General features: G+C 42.5%; 1 protein-coding gene across 1 annotated transcript in view; it reads left to right on the top strand.

The window, feature by feature from the left end:
- Positions 1-17,954, top strand: part of FAT2 (FAT atypical cadherin 2) — a 1,015,713-nt gene that overhangs the window by 551,621 nt on the left and 446,138 nt on the right. The window contains exon 6 of the mRNA XM_044069413.1: positions 13,425-13,739. Within this exon, the coding sequence (XP_043925348.1) occupies positions 13,425-13,739 (315 nt within the window). The remainder of the gene's footprint in view (positions 1-13,424; positions 13,740-17,954) is intronic.

Raw genomic sequence — 17,954 nt, 5'->3', positions numbered from 1 at the left:
CTGAGCTGGTGCAAAATGGCACAAAATACACTGAACCCACTATCATTGACAACATCCTGGCAGACAGGTTCAGTGCAAACTTTACCCCCCCCCCCCAAAAGAGCCAGTGTCTACTCCAGAAGAATGTAATCCCCCAGACATCACAGACCCACAGGTAAAAGCAGCTCTCTCCAAAGTAAAAAACACAGCATCAATGGGACTGGATGGTATCCTGGGCTGTGTCTTACACGAGCTCCAAAATGAACTAAACCCCCACATAAATTCACTGTTCCAGCTCAGCCTTACCACAGGTTATGCACCCAAAGAATGGCGTACAGCAACAGTGATCCCACTTCACAAAGGTGGCACCACAATGGATCCTGGGAACTATCGCCCTATAGGCCTGACTAGCCTGGTCTGCAAGGCTATGGAGCGCATCATCATGGATCTCATAAACAAAGACATTGGGAACCTCCAAACACTGGACCCTACCCAATTTCACTTTGTTAAAGGCAGATCTTGCCTCTTAAACCTAGTTGACTTCTTCAAAACAGTTACCAAAGCCATAGATGAGGGAAAGGTAATTCACACAGCCTACCTGGACCTCGCAAAGGCCTTCGACACAATACCCCACTCTGGCATCATAAATAAGCTTACTAGCTTAAATATTAACCCATATGTCACAAGATGGGTTGCAAACTGGCTCAGGGATAGAACTCACATGGTCAGAGTCACGGGTGCCATGTCCGACTCTAAACCAGTTACAAGTGATGTCCCACAGGGCTCAGTCCTGGGACCCCTCTTGTTCGGTATTTACTTTTCTGAGGTACAGGCAAACACGGGGGGACTGTGGCTTACCAAGTTCGCAGACGACTGCAAACTGGGAGCCATAATAGACTCTCCGGCTGACAGAAGCATCCTCCAGAAGGGCCTTACGGAGACGGATACCTGGTGTCAGAACCATGGCCTCAAGCTAAATGCCAAAAAGTGCATAGTCATCCCCTTTGGGAAAAACAAAGTGCCCACAAACTACCACATAGGAGGTAATCCACTAAGTACTGAAGAAGTAATTAGGGATCTGGGGACCCAAGTAGATAGTAGCCCCTCCTTTGACAATCACATTGCCAAAGTGGTTAGAAAAACCTTCTATATAGCTCACCTAATCACAAAAGGGTTCACATCTAGATCAAGAGAGGTCATTGTGCCCCTCTACTCATCGCTCATCAGGCCCATAATTGAGTACAATGCCCCATTTGGGATGTACCTTACCCAACACCTGCAACAACTGGAGAGACCTCAAAAATACCTCACCAAGAGGATCGTGGGCCTCAAACAGATGCCCTATGCAGCTTGACTAAAGAAGCTCCAACTCTACTCAGTTGCTTACCGCCTACTCAGAGGGGACCTCTGCCTGACATTCAAGGCCATGTCTAACCTGGAACTGTTGGACATGCTCCACCTCAAGAAAACCAATTCCATTAGAACTACATGCTCCAGGGATTTAAATCTTAGCACAACAATAAACAGGACATGCTGGAGGGATAGATGCATATTCCAAAGGCTTCCCTCGCTCTGGAATAGAATCCCAGTCCATATTAGACAGAGCCCCTCGCTGACCCTCTTCAAGAGAAATCTTGATGAGTGGATGGGTTATCATAAATTTACTCCTGGGATCACTTCTTTGGCCCTGCTGGACAGAGGCTCAGGAATCTAGTCTAAAAGGGAGGCGAAAGTCAACATTCTGGCTAGGCTTATAAATGCCCTAGGGCAGATAGCCTAGTACCTACCTATGAACCTATAATACCTATTGTAATGCAATTACACAAAGGTGGCCCAACCATGAAGTCTGGTAACTACAGACCTGTTAGTTTTACTATCCTCAAGCCTCATATTAAAGCTGTGGAGTGCATTACTTCAAACTTCATTAGTCTGGGCATTAAAAATCTCTTAACCCTAGACCTTCATCAGTTTGACTTTATCAAGTGAAGGTCCTCCCTCTTTAATCTCACCAGATGTTCTTTGTGTTTCACTGTTGCAGTCATCACCTGTGGGTTATCCCTGGTGCGGTAGCCCTTGGCCGGCCCGAATACCAGAGTCAATGTTTTTTTCTGTCAGCTGCTGTCACTTGCTGCCTGACGTCAGGTCTTCAGTACTATAAATGAAGGCAGCCGACACCATTACATCAGTCTTTCTTGCTGTGGAGCCCATAGCAGAAGCAGTTCGCAAGTGTGCCGGTCGGTCGCTACCAGAGTTTGAATTACAGCTGAAAACATCTAAAGCTAAGTACCCCATTGGGATCCTTTTTTCTTGCACTAACAAATGTCCGAAAAAGTTAACAATTTTCTCACCTGTGGAAAGCAAATACCACACCGAGACTTCCATTCATACTGCGTCACTTCTTTAGGCCCAGACCACGACGTCCCCCGTTGCCAGTTCTGTGCCCTTTTTAAAGCGAGAACCATTTGTCGTAGAGCTCTTATTGTAGCCAGGTATTTTCATCTTCCATCTTCACATTCCAAAATGGCATCTGTCAGCCAACAATCCATAGACATTCTGAAAAAATGTAGGGATAAAGATAGAGACAGACCACACAAGGCTAAGCCTTCCAATGACGCTACTGCTAAGTGGGTCATCAGTTCTCTGGAATTCAGCGAGGCGCCTTCACAGCCCCTGATGCCCAGTTCGATACCTTCACAGGCCTCTACTGAGACCCTTTCAGAGTCCGGTATGCCATAGAAATCTTATTCATCTTCCAAGCCTTTGGTTGTCTCTACCTTGGTTGGGTCCGGAGCTGCAAAGCAGGCACCGGCTTCCGAGGAGGTTTTTCACACTACTGAATCTAGACAAAAAAATGACATCTTCTCCTCCAACTACCATTTCTATCAGATTGATGGATACTCTTAGGCCTAGAAGCAAGGCCACTCCTAGGAAAACTACCTCTAGCCATCATTTTACTCCTGCTCCACCACCCCAAGCTCAGATGCTTAAAATGATGGAGGATCTTATCACCCTTATCAGGGGTAGTCAGGCCACACCTTCTAAAAGGAAAAGAGACCTTTCTCCTGAAATACTGACAGAACAGGATTCTGAGGAGTCTGATTATTCAGATTTTGAAGAGAAGCAACAACCTCTGACTGCTTATGAGAATTCAGAAGCAGAGGATTCCATTCCTTCTGCCTCCCCACCAGAAGATCATTCCTTTGGGGAAACCTTTCACACCCTCAGGGAACATTTCCACTGGAAATCCCAGGACTTCCCTCAGTCGAAGAAAAGACTAAGAGAGTTTCTAGACCTCCCACAGCACAGACCCTTGGCCATCCCTCCATCTTAGAGGTGGTTGATGATATCTTCTGTGAATTCAGCTTAACTCCTGACATCCTGCCACCTGCTCCCAGAAAACCTGACAGATATTGCAGAGTACCAGATTCTCACAAATACCTGTACAGAAATCCTGCTGCAGACCTGAAGGTCATTACACAGGGATCAAAAGGAGTTAAGGCTAGTTCTGCAAAGAATCCTATTCCTTCTGACAAGGACTCCAGAGCTCTGGATGGATGGGGTAAAAAAGTATACACCTCTTCAACCTTCGCTATCAGAGCACTCAACTGTCAGTTCCACATGTTAAAATATCTACAACACACTTTGGAACTATTAAAAAACAAGATTTCAACCTTTTCTGACTGTGCCAATTCGAAAGATTTAGCAGATTTACTGCTCTCTACTTATCAAGTAGCTAAACACTCATTACACTGTGGATATGATGCCCTAGAAGCCTCAAGCAGGGCAGCAGTGTCAGGATCTGTCATTAGGAGACATGCATGGTTAAAGGACAATCTCACCCTGATCATGTCAAATCTAAATTACTTGATGCACCCTTGGATAAGAACCTCTTGTTTGGAGTAAAACCAGAAGAGGTGCTTAAAAAGCTGGAAGACAAAGCAAAATCTATGCAAACAGTAAAAGATTTCCTTTAGGTACAACCTCCTGGGTTCAGCAGGAATTTTCCCTCAAAACACTGTTCCTTTCCTGCACCTACCAGACAGGCAAGGTAAGCCCCGCAGGGACAGACCACCCAGACTCCTATACCAGGGACAGCAGAGAATGAAACAGTGGACCATTTCCACTCCAAAGGCAGGGAGTTCTAAGCCATTCCTCTATGGCAAAAACTCTCAATGACTCCCTCTCCCCCAGTGCCCTCTTTTCACTCACCGAAAACTAGAAGTAAGGCTCTCCCTCTGCAAAGAAAATTGTCTTTCTGTAACAAAGGACCAATGGGTCTTAAAGATCATTTAATTCTCCTTCAACAAACTCCCAATTCCAAGAGGGTACCCAGACTTACCTCCAAATCAGTGGGCAGAGTCATTGAAACAAGTCCAAATTCTCATATCCCAAGGGGCAGTAGAACCTGTCCCCTCAGCTCAAACAGGCAAAGGCTTTTATTCCAGACTATTCCTTGTTCCCAGAAAAGAGGGCACTTGGCACCCCATCCTGGATCTATCCATTCTGAACACCTCCCTGGCAGTCCCCAAATTCAAAATGCTAACTTTGGAACAGCTGCTGCTTATGGTGACAAAAAATGCCTGGTTAGTTACCCCAGATCTAAAAGATGCCTACTTCCACATCCCCATAATCCTGCAGGAAATTATTTTGCTTCAGAGGAGGCTCACAACACTTTCATTTCTGTGCACTACCCTGTGGCTTATCTACTGCTTCCAAGGTATTCACCAAATGCTTAGCCCCGGCCAAAGCTTTTTGCAGACAGAAAAATATATAAATTTACCCTTATCTGGACGACTGCCTCATTCAGCCAGGTTGCAAAGAATAGCTCTTCAAGGACTTCCTCTTTGTCAAAACCCTCCTAGCATCCTTAGGGTACACCATCAACAAGAAGAAATCAAAGCAAACACCCTCCAGGAAGATCATTTTCATGGGAGCACTGCTGGACACAGCATCCCAAATGGCCTTCCTATCTCCAGAAAAGCAGAGCTTCCTGCCTCTTTATTTTACCCAGCTGGCTTCCAGAAGTCACCTCACTGTGAGGAAGTTCCTGCAAGCCTTGGGGTACATGGCATCTTACATCCTTCTAATTCCTCTGGCCAGGCTTCACATGAGAAAACTTCAGTGGTAACTAAAGAACTTTTGGTGTCAGTAGTCTCAATCCTCTAGACCTCTCTTCCTCTGATCCCCTGTATTAGGGCCCAGTTTTTCTGGTGGTCAGGGGCCTGTGCCCAGAACAAGGGTCTTTTCTTCACCCAACCAGCCAGACCATTACCACTGACGCCTCAGACATAGCTTGGGGCATTCACCTAGAAGGCAGGTGCACCCAAGGTCTTGGGATGCCCAGCACATTCCCTTACACATCAACCAGAAGGAAATTATAGCAGTACAAAAGGATCTGACATCCTTCAAGCCCCATCTCAAGCCAGGGGTTCTCCTTATCAAAACAGACAACACCACAGTAATGGGGTACATTAACAAACAGGGAGGGACAAATTCTAACCCTCTGTGCAGGCTAGCCATGAACATCTGGCTGACAGCCTCTTCCATGGGACTATACCTGATAGTCCAATACCTACCAGGGAACAACAACACCCTGGCAGATCACTTAAGCAGAAACTTACTGGAGCTCCACGAATGGCAACTCCACAAAAAAATCTTTTTACAAATCACTCAGGCGTGTGGGACTCCAGAGGTGGATCTCTTTGCTTCGCATCTCAACCATCAGCTGAAACAAAATTTGTACCAGGGAGTATCACCACTTGTGTATGCATTCCCTCCTCTGCCTCTTATTCCCAAGGTACTGATCAAAGTAAGGGAGGAGAGACTAAAGGCCATCCTCATTGCCCCAGATTTGCCCAGACAACATTGGTACCCCTTACTGCGCAGCCTGACCTTACAGCCTCCCAGGCAGCTTCCACTGATCTCAGACCTCTTAACTCAGGTTGGGGGGAGTGTTGAACCCAGACTCTCAAACTATCAGCATGGCTAATATTCTAAAGGTAAACAAGAGGCCCCTGTTAATCAAACAGGTCCTAGACATTATCACAGGGGCCAGAAGGCCCAGCACCAGAAAATCTTGTTCAGGAAAATGGAAAAGATTCTGCTCCTGGAGCCAGTCCAGAGGGGGCAATACCTCACTACCTTCCATCCCTCCTATCCTAGACTGCCTAACAGAGCTACTTAATAGTGGCCTCTCCTTCTCCTCTATTAAAATCCATGCCACAGCCATTTTAGCTAATTTTGATACAGAACAGCCCCTGTTCTCCCATCCTCTGATAAAATAATTCCTTAGAGGGGCTTCTAATATCAGACCTCCCAGAAGGCCACCCACTCCAGCCTGGGATCTGAAATATGTTCTGAAAAAACTAACTTTACCACCATTTGAACCTGCTGCTTCAGCAGAACTAAGATACCTCTCCTGGCAGACTGCTTTTCTCGTAGATATCACCTCAGCCAGAAGGGTTTCAGAACTTCAGGCACTGATGGCCATTGAGCACTTCCATCATCTTCCATGCAGACAGGGTCTCCCTGAGGATTAATCCCTAATTTATGCCCAAGGTGGTATCTAATGTAACTCTCAACCAGGCCATACATCTACCCACCTTTTTTCTAACCCTCAAAACAAGGGGGAAATAATTATGTGCTCACTAGATGTGCACAGACAACTCAGATACTATCTGGACTGTACTAAACCCTTCAGGAAAACAGACCAGCTACTTGTCAACTTTGCCCCAGGGGTAGAGGGAAAGCCCATTTCCAAACAAACCATTTCCAAATGGATATCACACTGTATCCATTTCTGCTACAGATTGCATGGGACCCCCCCCCCCAAGTCTGTTTGAACCTATTTCACTTGGACAGCCTCCACTTCCACAGCATTCCTCAGAGGAGTTCCCATCAGGGACATCCTGGAAGCTGCCACCTGGACTTCTGTCCATACCTTTACCAAGCATTACCACCTACCTCTATTTTCTAAAGCTAGGGCAGGGTTTGCCTCTGCAGTTCTGCAGGGCATGCTGACCCCTTCCTAGGTCTCTTACTAATCCTACCGCCCCTCTCCTCAGCTTTGGGAATCCTCCCACAGGTGATGACTGCAATAGTGAAACACAGAGAACATAGTACAGTTGTGTACACTTACAGTAAATGTAGATGTCTGATTGCATTCACTGTTGCAGTCCTGGTTTCTCACCCTCCTTCCCCCTTATATCTTCTTACTTTAGAGAGACATAAGTTTCTAATGGTGGCTTTTAGCCACCAAGACCACCTTACCATATTTACTCAGGCCTCTGACTGGTTAGGGCAAGAAAAACTGATGTAATGGTGTCGGCTGCCTTCCTTTATAGCACTGATGACCTGACGTCAGGCAGCAAGCGACAGCAGCCGACGCAGAAAAACATTGACTCTGGTAATCAGGCTGGCCAAGGGCTACCAGAGCAGGGATAACTTACAGGTGATGACTGCAACAGTGAATACACTCGAACATCTACATTTATGGTAAGTGTACACAACTGTACTTTTCTTTGAAAAAGTATCTGAAGGTTAGTACTTATGCAGTGCATACAGCATATCTAGACCTGGCCAAGGCCTTTGACACAATTCACAATGCAAACATTATTGATAGACTGAATGTAGATCCTTATATTGTGTGTTGGATACCTAACTGTCTGTCTGACAGAACCCATTTGATTAGAGTGGAAGGTACCACTTCTGAAGGCAAAAAAAATTACTAGTGGTATACCACAGGGCTCAGTTTTGGACTCAATTTTAGCATAAATTTCTTACACCTTCAGGTCAGCACTTCTAGCCTATGGTTAACTAAGTTTGCAGATGACTGTAAATTGGGTGTTATTATTCACTTTTCAACTGACTCACTATTGGTCCAACATGGCTCACACCATGTTAACAACCGGTGCAAGGACAATGGTCTCACATGTAAAAAAAATGTAGCATATTTCATTTTGGTAAACAAAACAGTTTTATTTTATCTTGTAGGAGTTGCACTCCTCCAGGCAGACACTTTTGTAAGGAATCTGGGTGGTCTTCTTGATAATTGCTTGTCATTTGACCACCATGTCTCCCCAGTAGCTTAGAAAGCTTTTTATGTGGCCCATCTGTTTTCTAAAGGAACCTCCTCTAGATCCAAAGAAGACTGAATTCCTCTACTCATATCTTATCAAACCCATTATTGAATATAATAGACCTTTTGCATGTATTTGTCTAAATATCTCATATAACTTTGGAAAACTCAAATATTCATCACTATAAAGATCAGTGGTCTCAAAAATCTTAGTTATCAGGAGAGACTGGCAGTCATTTCTCTGTACTCAAGTCTCTTACAGACTCCTTTGTGGAGATGTATGCTTAGCTTTTGATGCCATGAAAGATCCAGTCCTGTTTGACTTATTCCTTCTCAAAACTACTGGTACATCAAATAACTTGGTTAAACATTCCTCAACAGATAAATAAGGCAGACAAAGGTGGACAGTAACCTCTTCTTTGATAATCACACTGTCACAGTAGTCAGGAAATCATTCTACATGGCACACCTCATCACAAAGGGGTTCTCCTCCAGAAAAAAAGAGGTCATTGTTCCTCTCTACTCATCCCTCATCAGACCCATTATAGAGTACAACGCCCCGTTAGGCATGTACCTTGCAAGACACCTACAACAACTAGAAAGGCCACAGAAATACCTCACTAAGAGGATTACTGGCCTCAAACATATGGCATACGCAGACCGTCTCAAAAAACTCCAGCTCTACTCTGTTGCATATCACCTACTCAGAGGCGACCTGTGCCTAACATACAAAGTCATGTCAAACCCAGATCTATTGGACATGGTACACTTAAAGAAATCCAAATCTTTCCGAGTCACATGGTCCAGGGACCTAAACCCTGTCACCACAATAAACAGAACAGACTCCCCATGCTCTGGAATAGACTACCCATTCATATCAAACAAATCTCTTTACTGGCCCTCTTTAAGAAAAATGTTGACAGTTGGATGGGAAATAGGAAATTCACACTGGGGATCACTTCTGTGGTTCTGCTCAACAGGGGCACAGGAAAATAAGTTATTGGGTGGCGAAAGCCAGGGAACTTTTTTGGCTAGGCTTATACAGGCCCTAGGACCGATAGCCTAGTACCTACCTATGAACCTATGTTGGTGCAATATTTTTATGATATTTTTATAGCCCAATGTATTCCTCTGGAACAAAATCCATTACATGTAAAGCAGAGTGCCACCTTCAAGGTAAACCTAGATAATTGGATGTGAAGCCTTAAATTCTCTCCCAGTCTATCTCATGTTGCCCTCCTTGAGGCTAGAGGGAAATTTAAAATACTTTTTTTTTGGTTGGGCTCGAAATAATCTGCAGAATGATTGCCTAATACTTGCCTATGAACCTGTAAATTATACCAGCAGACTGACCATTAAAGTGCATTACTGTGTATAAGCATATCTCAGAAGTCCAAGAATGAACATTCAAAACAAAGATAATGCAATATTTTCATTTGTAGAGGTGCAGACATTCAAGGTGTTAGCTTTTCTGCTGTTCTATAATTACGGGTGCTTATGCCAACTAGGAATAAAAATTTCTTCTTGAGAATTCATATTTAACAGTAGATGTAAATATTTGGTATCCAGCCCATAGTGAGCTTTCTGTAGTTGCAGTTTGTAATGAAAGGTGAGAATGAGAGTCAAACTTTTAGTTACAGTAACCACGTGAAAAGTTGGGACCCACTAGAGCAAATTCTGAAATACAGAGACTGTATAGCTGAAAAAACAAACGTGCATATCCAAAGTCTGAGGTGGCCATTTCTTATATGTATATGTGTATATATATATATATATATATATATATATATATATATATATATATACACATAAGTTTGGGGAGTGCAGGGGGGTTTGCCTCTCCCCACTGCAAAAGAGAATTTTGAAGGAGAAGAGCGATTTTTGAGATTGGTTCTTCTACTGTAGTTTCAGTCTTTTTTCAGCTTGTGCCGAAATGTCACTAGGGAGCCTTTAGTTACAGCAATGTACATACCCAAAATACTTAAAGTTGCATAAATTTATGTGCAGTAGCTTAATTGTGTGGTTGTTTTGTGCCAACAGATTTGCAAGTAGCTGATACAGTGTCTGATAATACAATAGACAGATTTGGTACTGGAGAAGATTCTTGAAGTTAGGAAAACCATAGAATTGGATTTTTGTTATATGTTATTCAGCTGATGTAAAAGTCCATTCCATTACATCCTTACCTGAGTAATGCATGTGAGGTGGAATGTGAGAAATATGTTCCGCTATTGTTTTGATTTTCAAATAAACTGTTTGTGGTACATTACTTCATTTCCCCATTTTTATATTTGTGTCTTTACTGTCCTCATTGTTTTGAATGCCACCAGAGAGACACGCATCAAATTTTCAGCACGCATTTAAATTATCTGTTGTACATTTGTTGCACTCTGTCATCAGTGAAAGTCTGTTATAATTTTATTACTAGAGATGTATAGCATAACATATATAACATTTTCTGTGAAGATCTTTCAAAGCCATCCCTTTGAAATTATTTGCTCATAAATTCTGGACAAAGTAAAAAAAAAATGGGGGGTAAAAAGACTCAAAATTTAGGGTTATTTTTTTAAATAATCCTCTAACTCATTTAAAGAGTTAGTAGAACAACAGGTTTTGTATCAGCATACATTTTATCAGCAGTAAGAATTATAAAACATTAATATATGACTTATTAATTGGTTGTAATCCTCAATAATTTATTAGAAAGTATATTCAAAAATTATATGAGCAGTTTTTCAAAAAGCCATGTTAGCTGCATGCAGTGCTTGGCCTGCAACAAATGCTACAGAGCTAGGCACAAGCTGTCACACTGTGCTTAATATAAGGTATGTTATGTATAATTGTAGGTGCATGCTTCAAAAAGGACACCAAGGTACATAGTGCGTAGTGAAGAAACATTTGCTGTATTAATGCAGCTTTTTTATAAAAGGTGGTTTTAAAACTCATATTGTTGTCATTATTTCTCTCAATACTGCCCCTTGAGTTAAAGGTGTCTGTGGTAAATTTATTTCTGTGATATAGTTGTTCTAAAACATGATTCTAATATCTAGGTAACAGTTGTATGTTGTATAAAAGAACTCATGTCATTATACATAGAAGCAGGCTTGTGGAAAGTGCTGATCAGCTAAAGCTTCTTCTTTTTCTGATGTTGGTACAACTGTGGAGAAAATGTTGTTGGAAGAGGAGTTACATCTGCAAACCTCACCACATGCGCCCCCACACTCCCCTTCCTCAAATATAACCTACACCAGGGCTGCACTAACAATAGAAAAAGGAGAAGTCTACTCAACTGTGACTATTGCTAAAGCTGTTTTTAGGTAATACAGCATGGCCGTATAAAACTTGGTCAGTCCCAGAAAGCTGCCAGTATGCAGACTTTTACTGGTTAATATTTGATATTGTCATACTTGCAGACATCAAACTCTAAGAATTAAATATTTCTGGAAATGGGGTCTATATTATATTAGCGAACGTTTAAGTCAGCGAATGCTCACATGAGTGAAAACGCTGCAAATCGAACTTCTTATTGTGGGGGGCTGCCGCCCCCACCACCACCACCACCACACAGACACACACACACACACACACACACACACACACACACACACACACACACACACACACAAAATAATTATGTATTCCAACTTCGAGATTGCACTACAGTGAGGAAAAGGCAAATATCCCACTCCTCACTGTACCACGACCCCACAAACACCTTTTCAATTTTTATTTGCAATAGTGTATGTACAACCAAAAAAAGAGGAAATAGGTGCATTTTGGAGAAATATCTATGAAGACCCTGTGTAGTATAACAAAGATTCTAAATGGATAGAAGAAGTAAAAAAACAGTAAGAAGTTCAAATACACAAGATATGAAATGGGATGAAGTAACAGACAGAGAAATTGAAACAAAAATAGCTTAAGGGTGTGCACACACAACAAAGTATAGTTTAAGGGTGTGCACACTTATGCAGCCAGTGTATTGTACATTTTTTTATTTTTTATATTTTTTCCCCTAACAGATTTGTTTGTTTTTCATTTGAATTGTACAGGTTATAGGTCACATTAAACGTGGGAAAGGTTTTGAAATGATTTATTGTGGTCTCTTTTTTATATCACAAAAACCTGGCATTTTAACAGGTGTGTGTACACTTTTTATATCCACTGTATATGTCATGTGGCTATCTGTTTTGAAAAGGATGAAATTCTGGCCCAAGTAATAAAAGGATAACATTGATCTTACAGAATAATTTCTTTATACGGACTTGTGGCCTTTTAATTTACCAATAATAAAATATTTTTTTATTTTGAATTTGATTTTTTTTTTTTTTGTGATATATCATTGTTTGTTTTGCCTGTACTGGAGCTTTTCTCCCCGGGCCTCTACTGTAAGCGGATATATATCCAGTTGGACTAGCCCGGTCAACAAATGTAAAATAAAAAAATAAATAAAAAAAAAAATAATCCAGATCTCCCTTAAAGGCACTGCCCAGTCTAGTCTTTTAAAATAGTGCAGGGTTTGCCCTTCATGTATTAGGACAGCAGGTTTCTGGAGCAATACAAAATGCTGACCTTTGGTACTCTTCCTGGTTTACTTTATCTTAAACATATTTGTAACCTCATGGGGTCATGCAACACTTGTAAAACAGGAGACAGCCTTGTATTTCCTTTGGACATTATCTTGTTGATAGCCAGATGTGTACAAGCAGATAAACAGTGGGGTATGGCCTTGAATCAAAACAAATAAAACCACTGAAATTCACAATCATTAAAGGTCCAACAAAGTATGAAACAGGTTTACTTGAAGGAGTGACACATGGGAATGTTTAGTATTCCTTCCTGATCCAGCAAATATTATTATGTAAACTTTACCAGCAGATGTCCTATTTTTCACCACGACAAATATTTACAACTTATGTGTCTTAATAATGTCAGCTGCAGTCATTGTACAAAAACAGTTTGTATTAAAATGCAGATACTGGTTGATTGGAGACATCCCTGTAATTTATTCATGGATCCACATGATTTTTCCTATTTCCAAATATTATAAAATAATATACTGAAATAAGGAATACTAGCCATGCCACTTACGGTTAGTGTCATAAGGTATTTTATTTCTACCTGGGAAAAGCTAGAATAATGCAGAGACCTCTTTCATTATCCAAAAGTAGGTCATTGTAGGATGGTAGCTATTCAGAAAGCAATGTTTACTGTTTCTTCCTGTTCAGAAGTTTTTTAGGATAGCCATTGTCCAGTTCACCAGTCTTCTAAAGTCATGCTGAACTTTCTGGGGGGTTTTGTTTTGTTTTGCTTGTGTGAATATAAGTACAGATTCTAATTAATGATCTAATATGTGATTTTATTACAGGTCACGATTTCAGACAATGGTGTTCCTCCTCTACAATCAGTTACAAGAGTTGTGATTCAAATATTGGATGAAAATGATAATAGCCCTCACTTTCCAGATAAGCTATACAAGGTCAGCCTTCCCGAGTACCGCACCACTGTAAATCCTGAACCTGTTTATAGACTTATTGCATCTGATAAGGACATAGGTGTGAACGCAGAAATCACTTACAGTATTGAAAGTAGCAGTGATGAAGCCATGTTCAAGATTCATCCCACAACTGGAATTATACTCTCACAAAATGAGTCAAAAGCAGGGGACTATCACATATTAACGGTGAGTGAAAACTGTGTACCAGAAAGCATACCATCTACTCCTTTATTAATGCATGGTTAAAAGGAGATTTGTTTTTATCAGTATGGCAATTTGAAGGTGAGGAGAAAAGTAGCCATTTGCAGAGCAACAAAATAAACAGTATGAAAAGGTAACAGTAAGATCCAACAGTGTGCTGGTGTACTATATCTGTACGATAGACTCAAGTGAAATGCATGGAATCCTTTCCCTTTACAAAAAGCCCTGCTCAGTTTTATACTGGAGGTAGAGAGTCCCACTTGTGGGGCACCCTACAAGAATAATGCAAAGCTGATAGGAAGACATAAAAAAGTTGATAGAATAATCAGATGGCTACAAAGTGAAACTGTATGAGAAAAGGCTCACAATTTAGGGGTATAGTTACTGAAAAACACATAAGTAAAGGGGAGACAGGATAATGTTATATAATGTAAGCTCAGGAAGATGTAAAGGAAAAGGGCTGAGAAAGAACTGTAGGGCAAGGAGGCAAAGACACGATTACCAGCTGAAAGGATTTGGACTTTGCTTGGATGTGATGAAGTGTTTCTTCACAGAAAGGAGACTATGTAAGTGGGATGAGCTTTCAGAAAGGTAGTAAAGGCTAAAAGTATGTGCAGACTTTCAACAAGATATAAGGCAGGTGCATTAGAGGGGAAGTGGAGGGGGTGCAGGTAAGATGCTAACTGCAGCTCAAGGGCACACTAGAAGGATAAAAAAAAATTGCCTGCTAGATAACTGTATAGGCTCATAGGTTCATACTAGGCTATCTGCCCTAGGGCATTTATAAGCCTAGCCCAAAGTTTTGTGGCTTTCACCACCCCTTAAGTTTGAAGGATACTATGCCCACTTTTTTGCCGTGCCTCTGTCCAGCAGTGACACTGAGGTGATCCCTGGGGTAAACCTGCGATCTCCCATCCATTGGTCAAGATTTCTCTTGAACAAAGCCAGCGAGGTGCTCTGCCTCACATGTACCGGGATTTTGTTCCACAGCATAGGGAGTCTCTGGGTGATGAATCTGTCCCTCCAGCACGTCCTACTTATAACCGTATTAAGGTTTAAGTCTCTTGCTCTTGTAGTTCTGATGGATTTGGATTTTTTGAGGTGGAGCATGTTCATTAATTCCGGGTTGGACATGTCCTTGTATGTCAGGCACAGGTCTCCTCTGAGCAGACGGTATGCGACTGAATAGAGCTGGAGTTCCTTCAGTCGGGCAGCATAAGACATATTTTTGAGACCCTTTATCCTTTTGATGAGGAACCTTTGGAGCCTTTCCAATTGCTACAGGTGTCAGGTAAGATACATTCCGAATGGGGCATTGTACTCTATCATTGGTCTGATGAGTGATGAGTACAGGGGAACAATGACCTCCCTTGATCTAGATGTGAATCCCTTCATGATCAGGTGGGCAATGTAGAAGGTCTTCCTAACTACTTTGGCAATGTGAGTGTCAAACGAAAGGTTACTGTCAACCTGGGTCCCCAGATCCCTGATAACCTCTTCTGTGCTTAGTGGATTGCCACCTATATGGTAGCTAGGGGTAACCTTGTTTTTCCCGAAGGGTATGACTATGCATTTTTTGGCGTTTAACTTTAGGCCATGGCTCTGGCACCAGTTATCCGTTTCTATGAGACCCTTCTGAAGGATATCTGTGTCTGCTATGTTTTCAACTATGGCGCCCAGCTTGCAGTCATCTGCAAACTTTGTCAGCCATAATCCTTCTGTGTTTGCCTGTACTTCTGAAAAGTAGATGCCGAACAAGAGGGGGCCCAGAACTGAGCCCTGTGGGACACCACTTGTGACCGGCTTGGAGTCTGGCATGGCGCCAGCTACTCTGACCCTGTGGGTTCTGTCACTTAGCCAGTTTGCAACCCATCTTGTGACATATGGGTTTACATTCAAGCTGGTGAGTTTTTCAATGATACCCGAGTGGGGTATTGTGTCAAAAGCTTTTGCAAGGTCAAGGTAGGCTGTGTGGACTGCCTTGCCCTCATCAATGGCCTTGGTGACTGTTTTGAAAAAGTTAACCAAGTTTAAAAGGCATGATCTGCCCTTGACAAAGCCAAACTGGGTTGGATCCAATGTCTGTAAGTCCCCTATGTCTTTATTTATGAGTTCCATTATGATCCTCTCCATAGCTTTGCAGACCAGGCTTGTTAAGCTGATGGGGCGGTGATTTCCAGGGTCAGTGGAGGCACCGCCTTTGTGAAGTGGGACCACAATTGCCGTATGCCACTCCTTGGGTACGTATCCTGAGGTGAGGCTAAGATTAAACAGCTGCCCTAACTGCGGGTTTAATTCCTCATTGAGTTCGTGGAGCACACAACCAGGGACACCATCTGGTCCCATAGATGCTGTGTTTTTCGCCTTGGAGAGCAGTTTTCACCTGAGCATTTGAGATGTTTGGGGGGCTACAATCCACTGGTATAGATATCTCTCCTTTTGGGGGGGGGGATTTGCACTGAACCTGTCAGCCAGTATGTTGGCAATGTCTGTTGGTTCAGTGATTTTTACATCATTTTGAACTAATTCTGAGCATATCTGGGAGTTTCCTCCCAGGTTTCTAACATAGCTAAAAAAGGCCTTATGATTGTCTTTTGAGTCCTTAGCGACTTTTCTCTCAAAATTTGCCTTGGATGATTTTATGAGTGATCGTAGTTTTTTACTTATAATGATCAAGGGTATCTTCCCTTTTAAGGATTTTGCTCTATCTTGTAGTAGCTTTTATTATATTTAATATATTATATTATAATATATTTGTATTTATATTTAATATATTTAATTTTATTTATTGTAGTAGTTCCTTTTATTGTAGAGCTTGTTTATGGCTGGGGTCCACCAGACTGGGCGCTTGCCTTTGGTGCAAAGAGTCTTTGTTTTGTTTGGGATTGCCTGATCCATGCAGTCCTGGAGGTACTGGTAGAAGGCATTTGTAAGTGATTCAGCGGTTTGAGTAATGGTTTCCGCTGGCTCGGGGGCCTTGAAAGAAACCACACCATTCTTTAGAAGTGTGAAGTCGGCTTTTGAGAAGTTCTTCACTGTGGTCTTTTTTATCTGGGGTGGGAGCGGGATGTGGACTTCCAGTGAGATTAGTTTATGATCTGATCTCACCAATGAGGGGTATACTTCCGGTGTTGAACATTGTGTCCCCATGTTCGTGATGATGAGATCTAGTATGTTTTCCTCCTCTTGTGGGGATGGTGACTAGTTGTTCCATGGCATTAGAGTTTATGAACTCTAGGAACCTTTGGGCTAGAGTGTTGGGGCTTGAGTAATGATCCCAGTCTATATTCGGATAGTTGAAATCACCTAATATGATGGTGTTTGGAGATACATTTATCCCCTCCAGTGTTTTCAGGAAAGCTGTGTGAGGTTCCTGAGTTTGAGAGGGTGGCCTGTAACATGCTACAAATTGCAGAGTAGTCTTGCCTACGGTTAATTGCACCTGGATGGTCTCCGATGCCTCGTGCGCTGCCACCAACCTGGAGGTGTGGGTATCCTTGATGAATATGGATGCCCCCCCCCCTCCTTTCTTGGTGTGGTCCGGATTTTGGGGCTGGAACGCATGATATGAGGTAAAACCTGATAGTGCTGGGGTGCTCTCAGGAGCCTTGAACCAGGTTTCAGTCACAGCACAGACATCAATGTTCCCCATACTGAGAAGGGCTTTGAGTGCGTGCATCTTGAGGTTAAGACTTCTGGCACTGAGCAGCATTACCCTTAGTTTTTTTTCTTTTTTGTGTTCTAGGGTGGTAGGTTTAGAATTTGAGCCTTGCCTAAAAAAGGCACAATGGGGGTGGCAAGAGCCTTTGCCAATATCCGGAAGCCTAGGGGTGACAGGTGCAAGCCATCCCTTGCGAAGCAGCATGGCTTGTCCAGCATGTCATCCCAGGCAGACAGACATTGGATCCCCTTTGAATGACACCAGAGATTAAGCCAATTATTAAAGCTGATCATCTTGTCTCTGTATTGTGGCATCATTCTTGGTGAAGGTAGGATACTGCTCAAGGTCAGGGTCATACCTGCCTGGGCTACATAATCAGAGAGCTCCTCTATGTCTCTTTTCATGTAGTCCAGGGAGGTACATCTCAGGTCATTCACACCAGCATGGACAATGTCAGAGTCATACTTGTACTTGCTGTTGAGTGACCTGAGTGCTTGCGTTATGTGGTGGATTCTAGCGCCCGACAGGCAGCTTACTGT

The sequence above is a fragment of the Protopterus annectens genome, chromosome 4.part0 (assembly GCF_019279795.1).
Source record: "Protopterus annectens isolate FY-2018-M chromosome 4.part0, PAN1.0, whole genome shotgun sequence".
NCBI lineage: Eukaryota > Metazoa > Chordata > Ceratodontiformes > Protopteridae > Protopterus > Protopterus annectens.
This window is presented reverse-complemented; position numbering and strand designations above follow the sequence as displayed.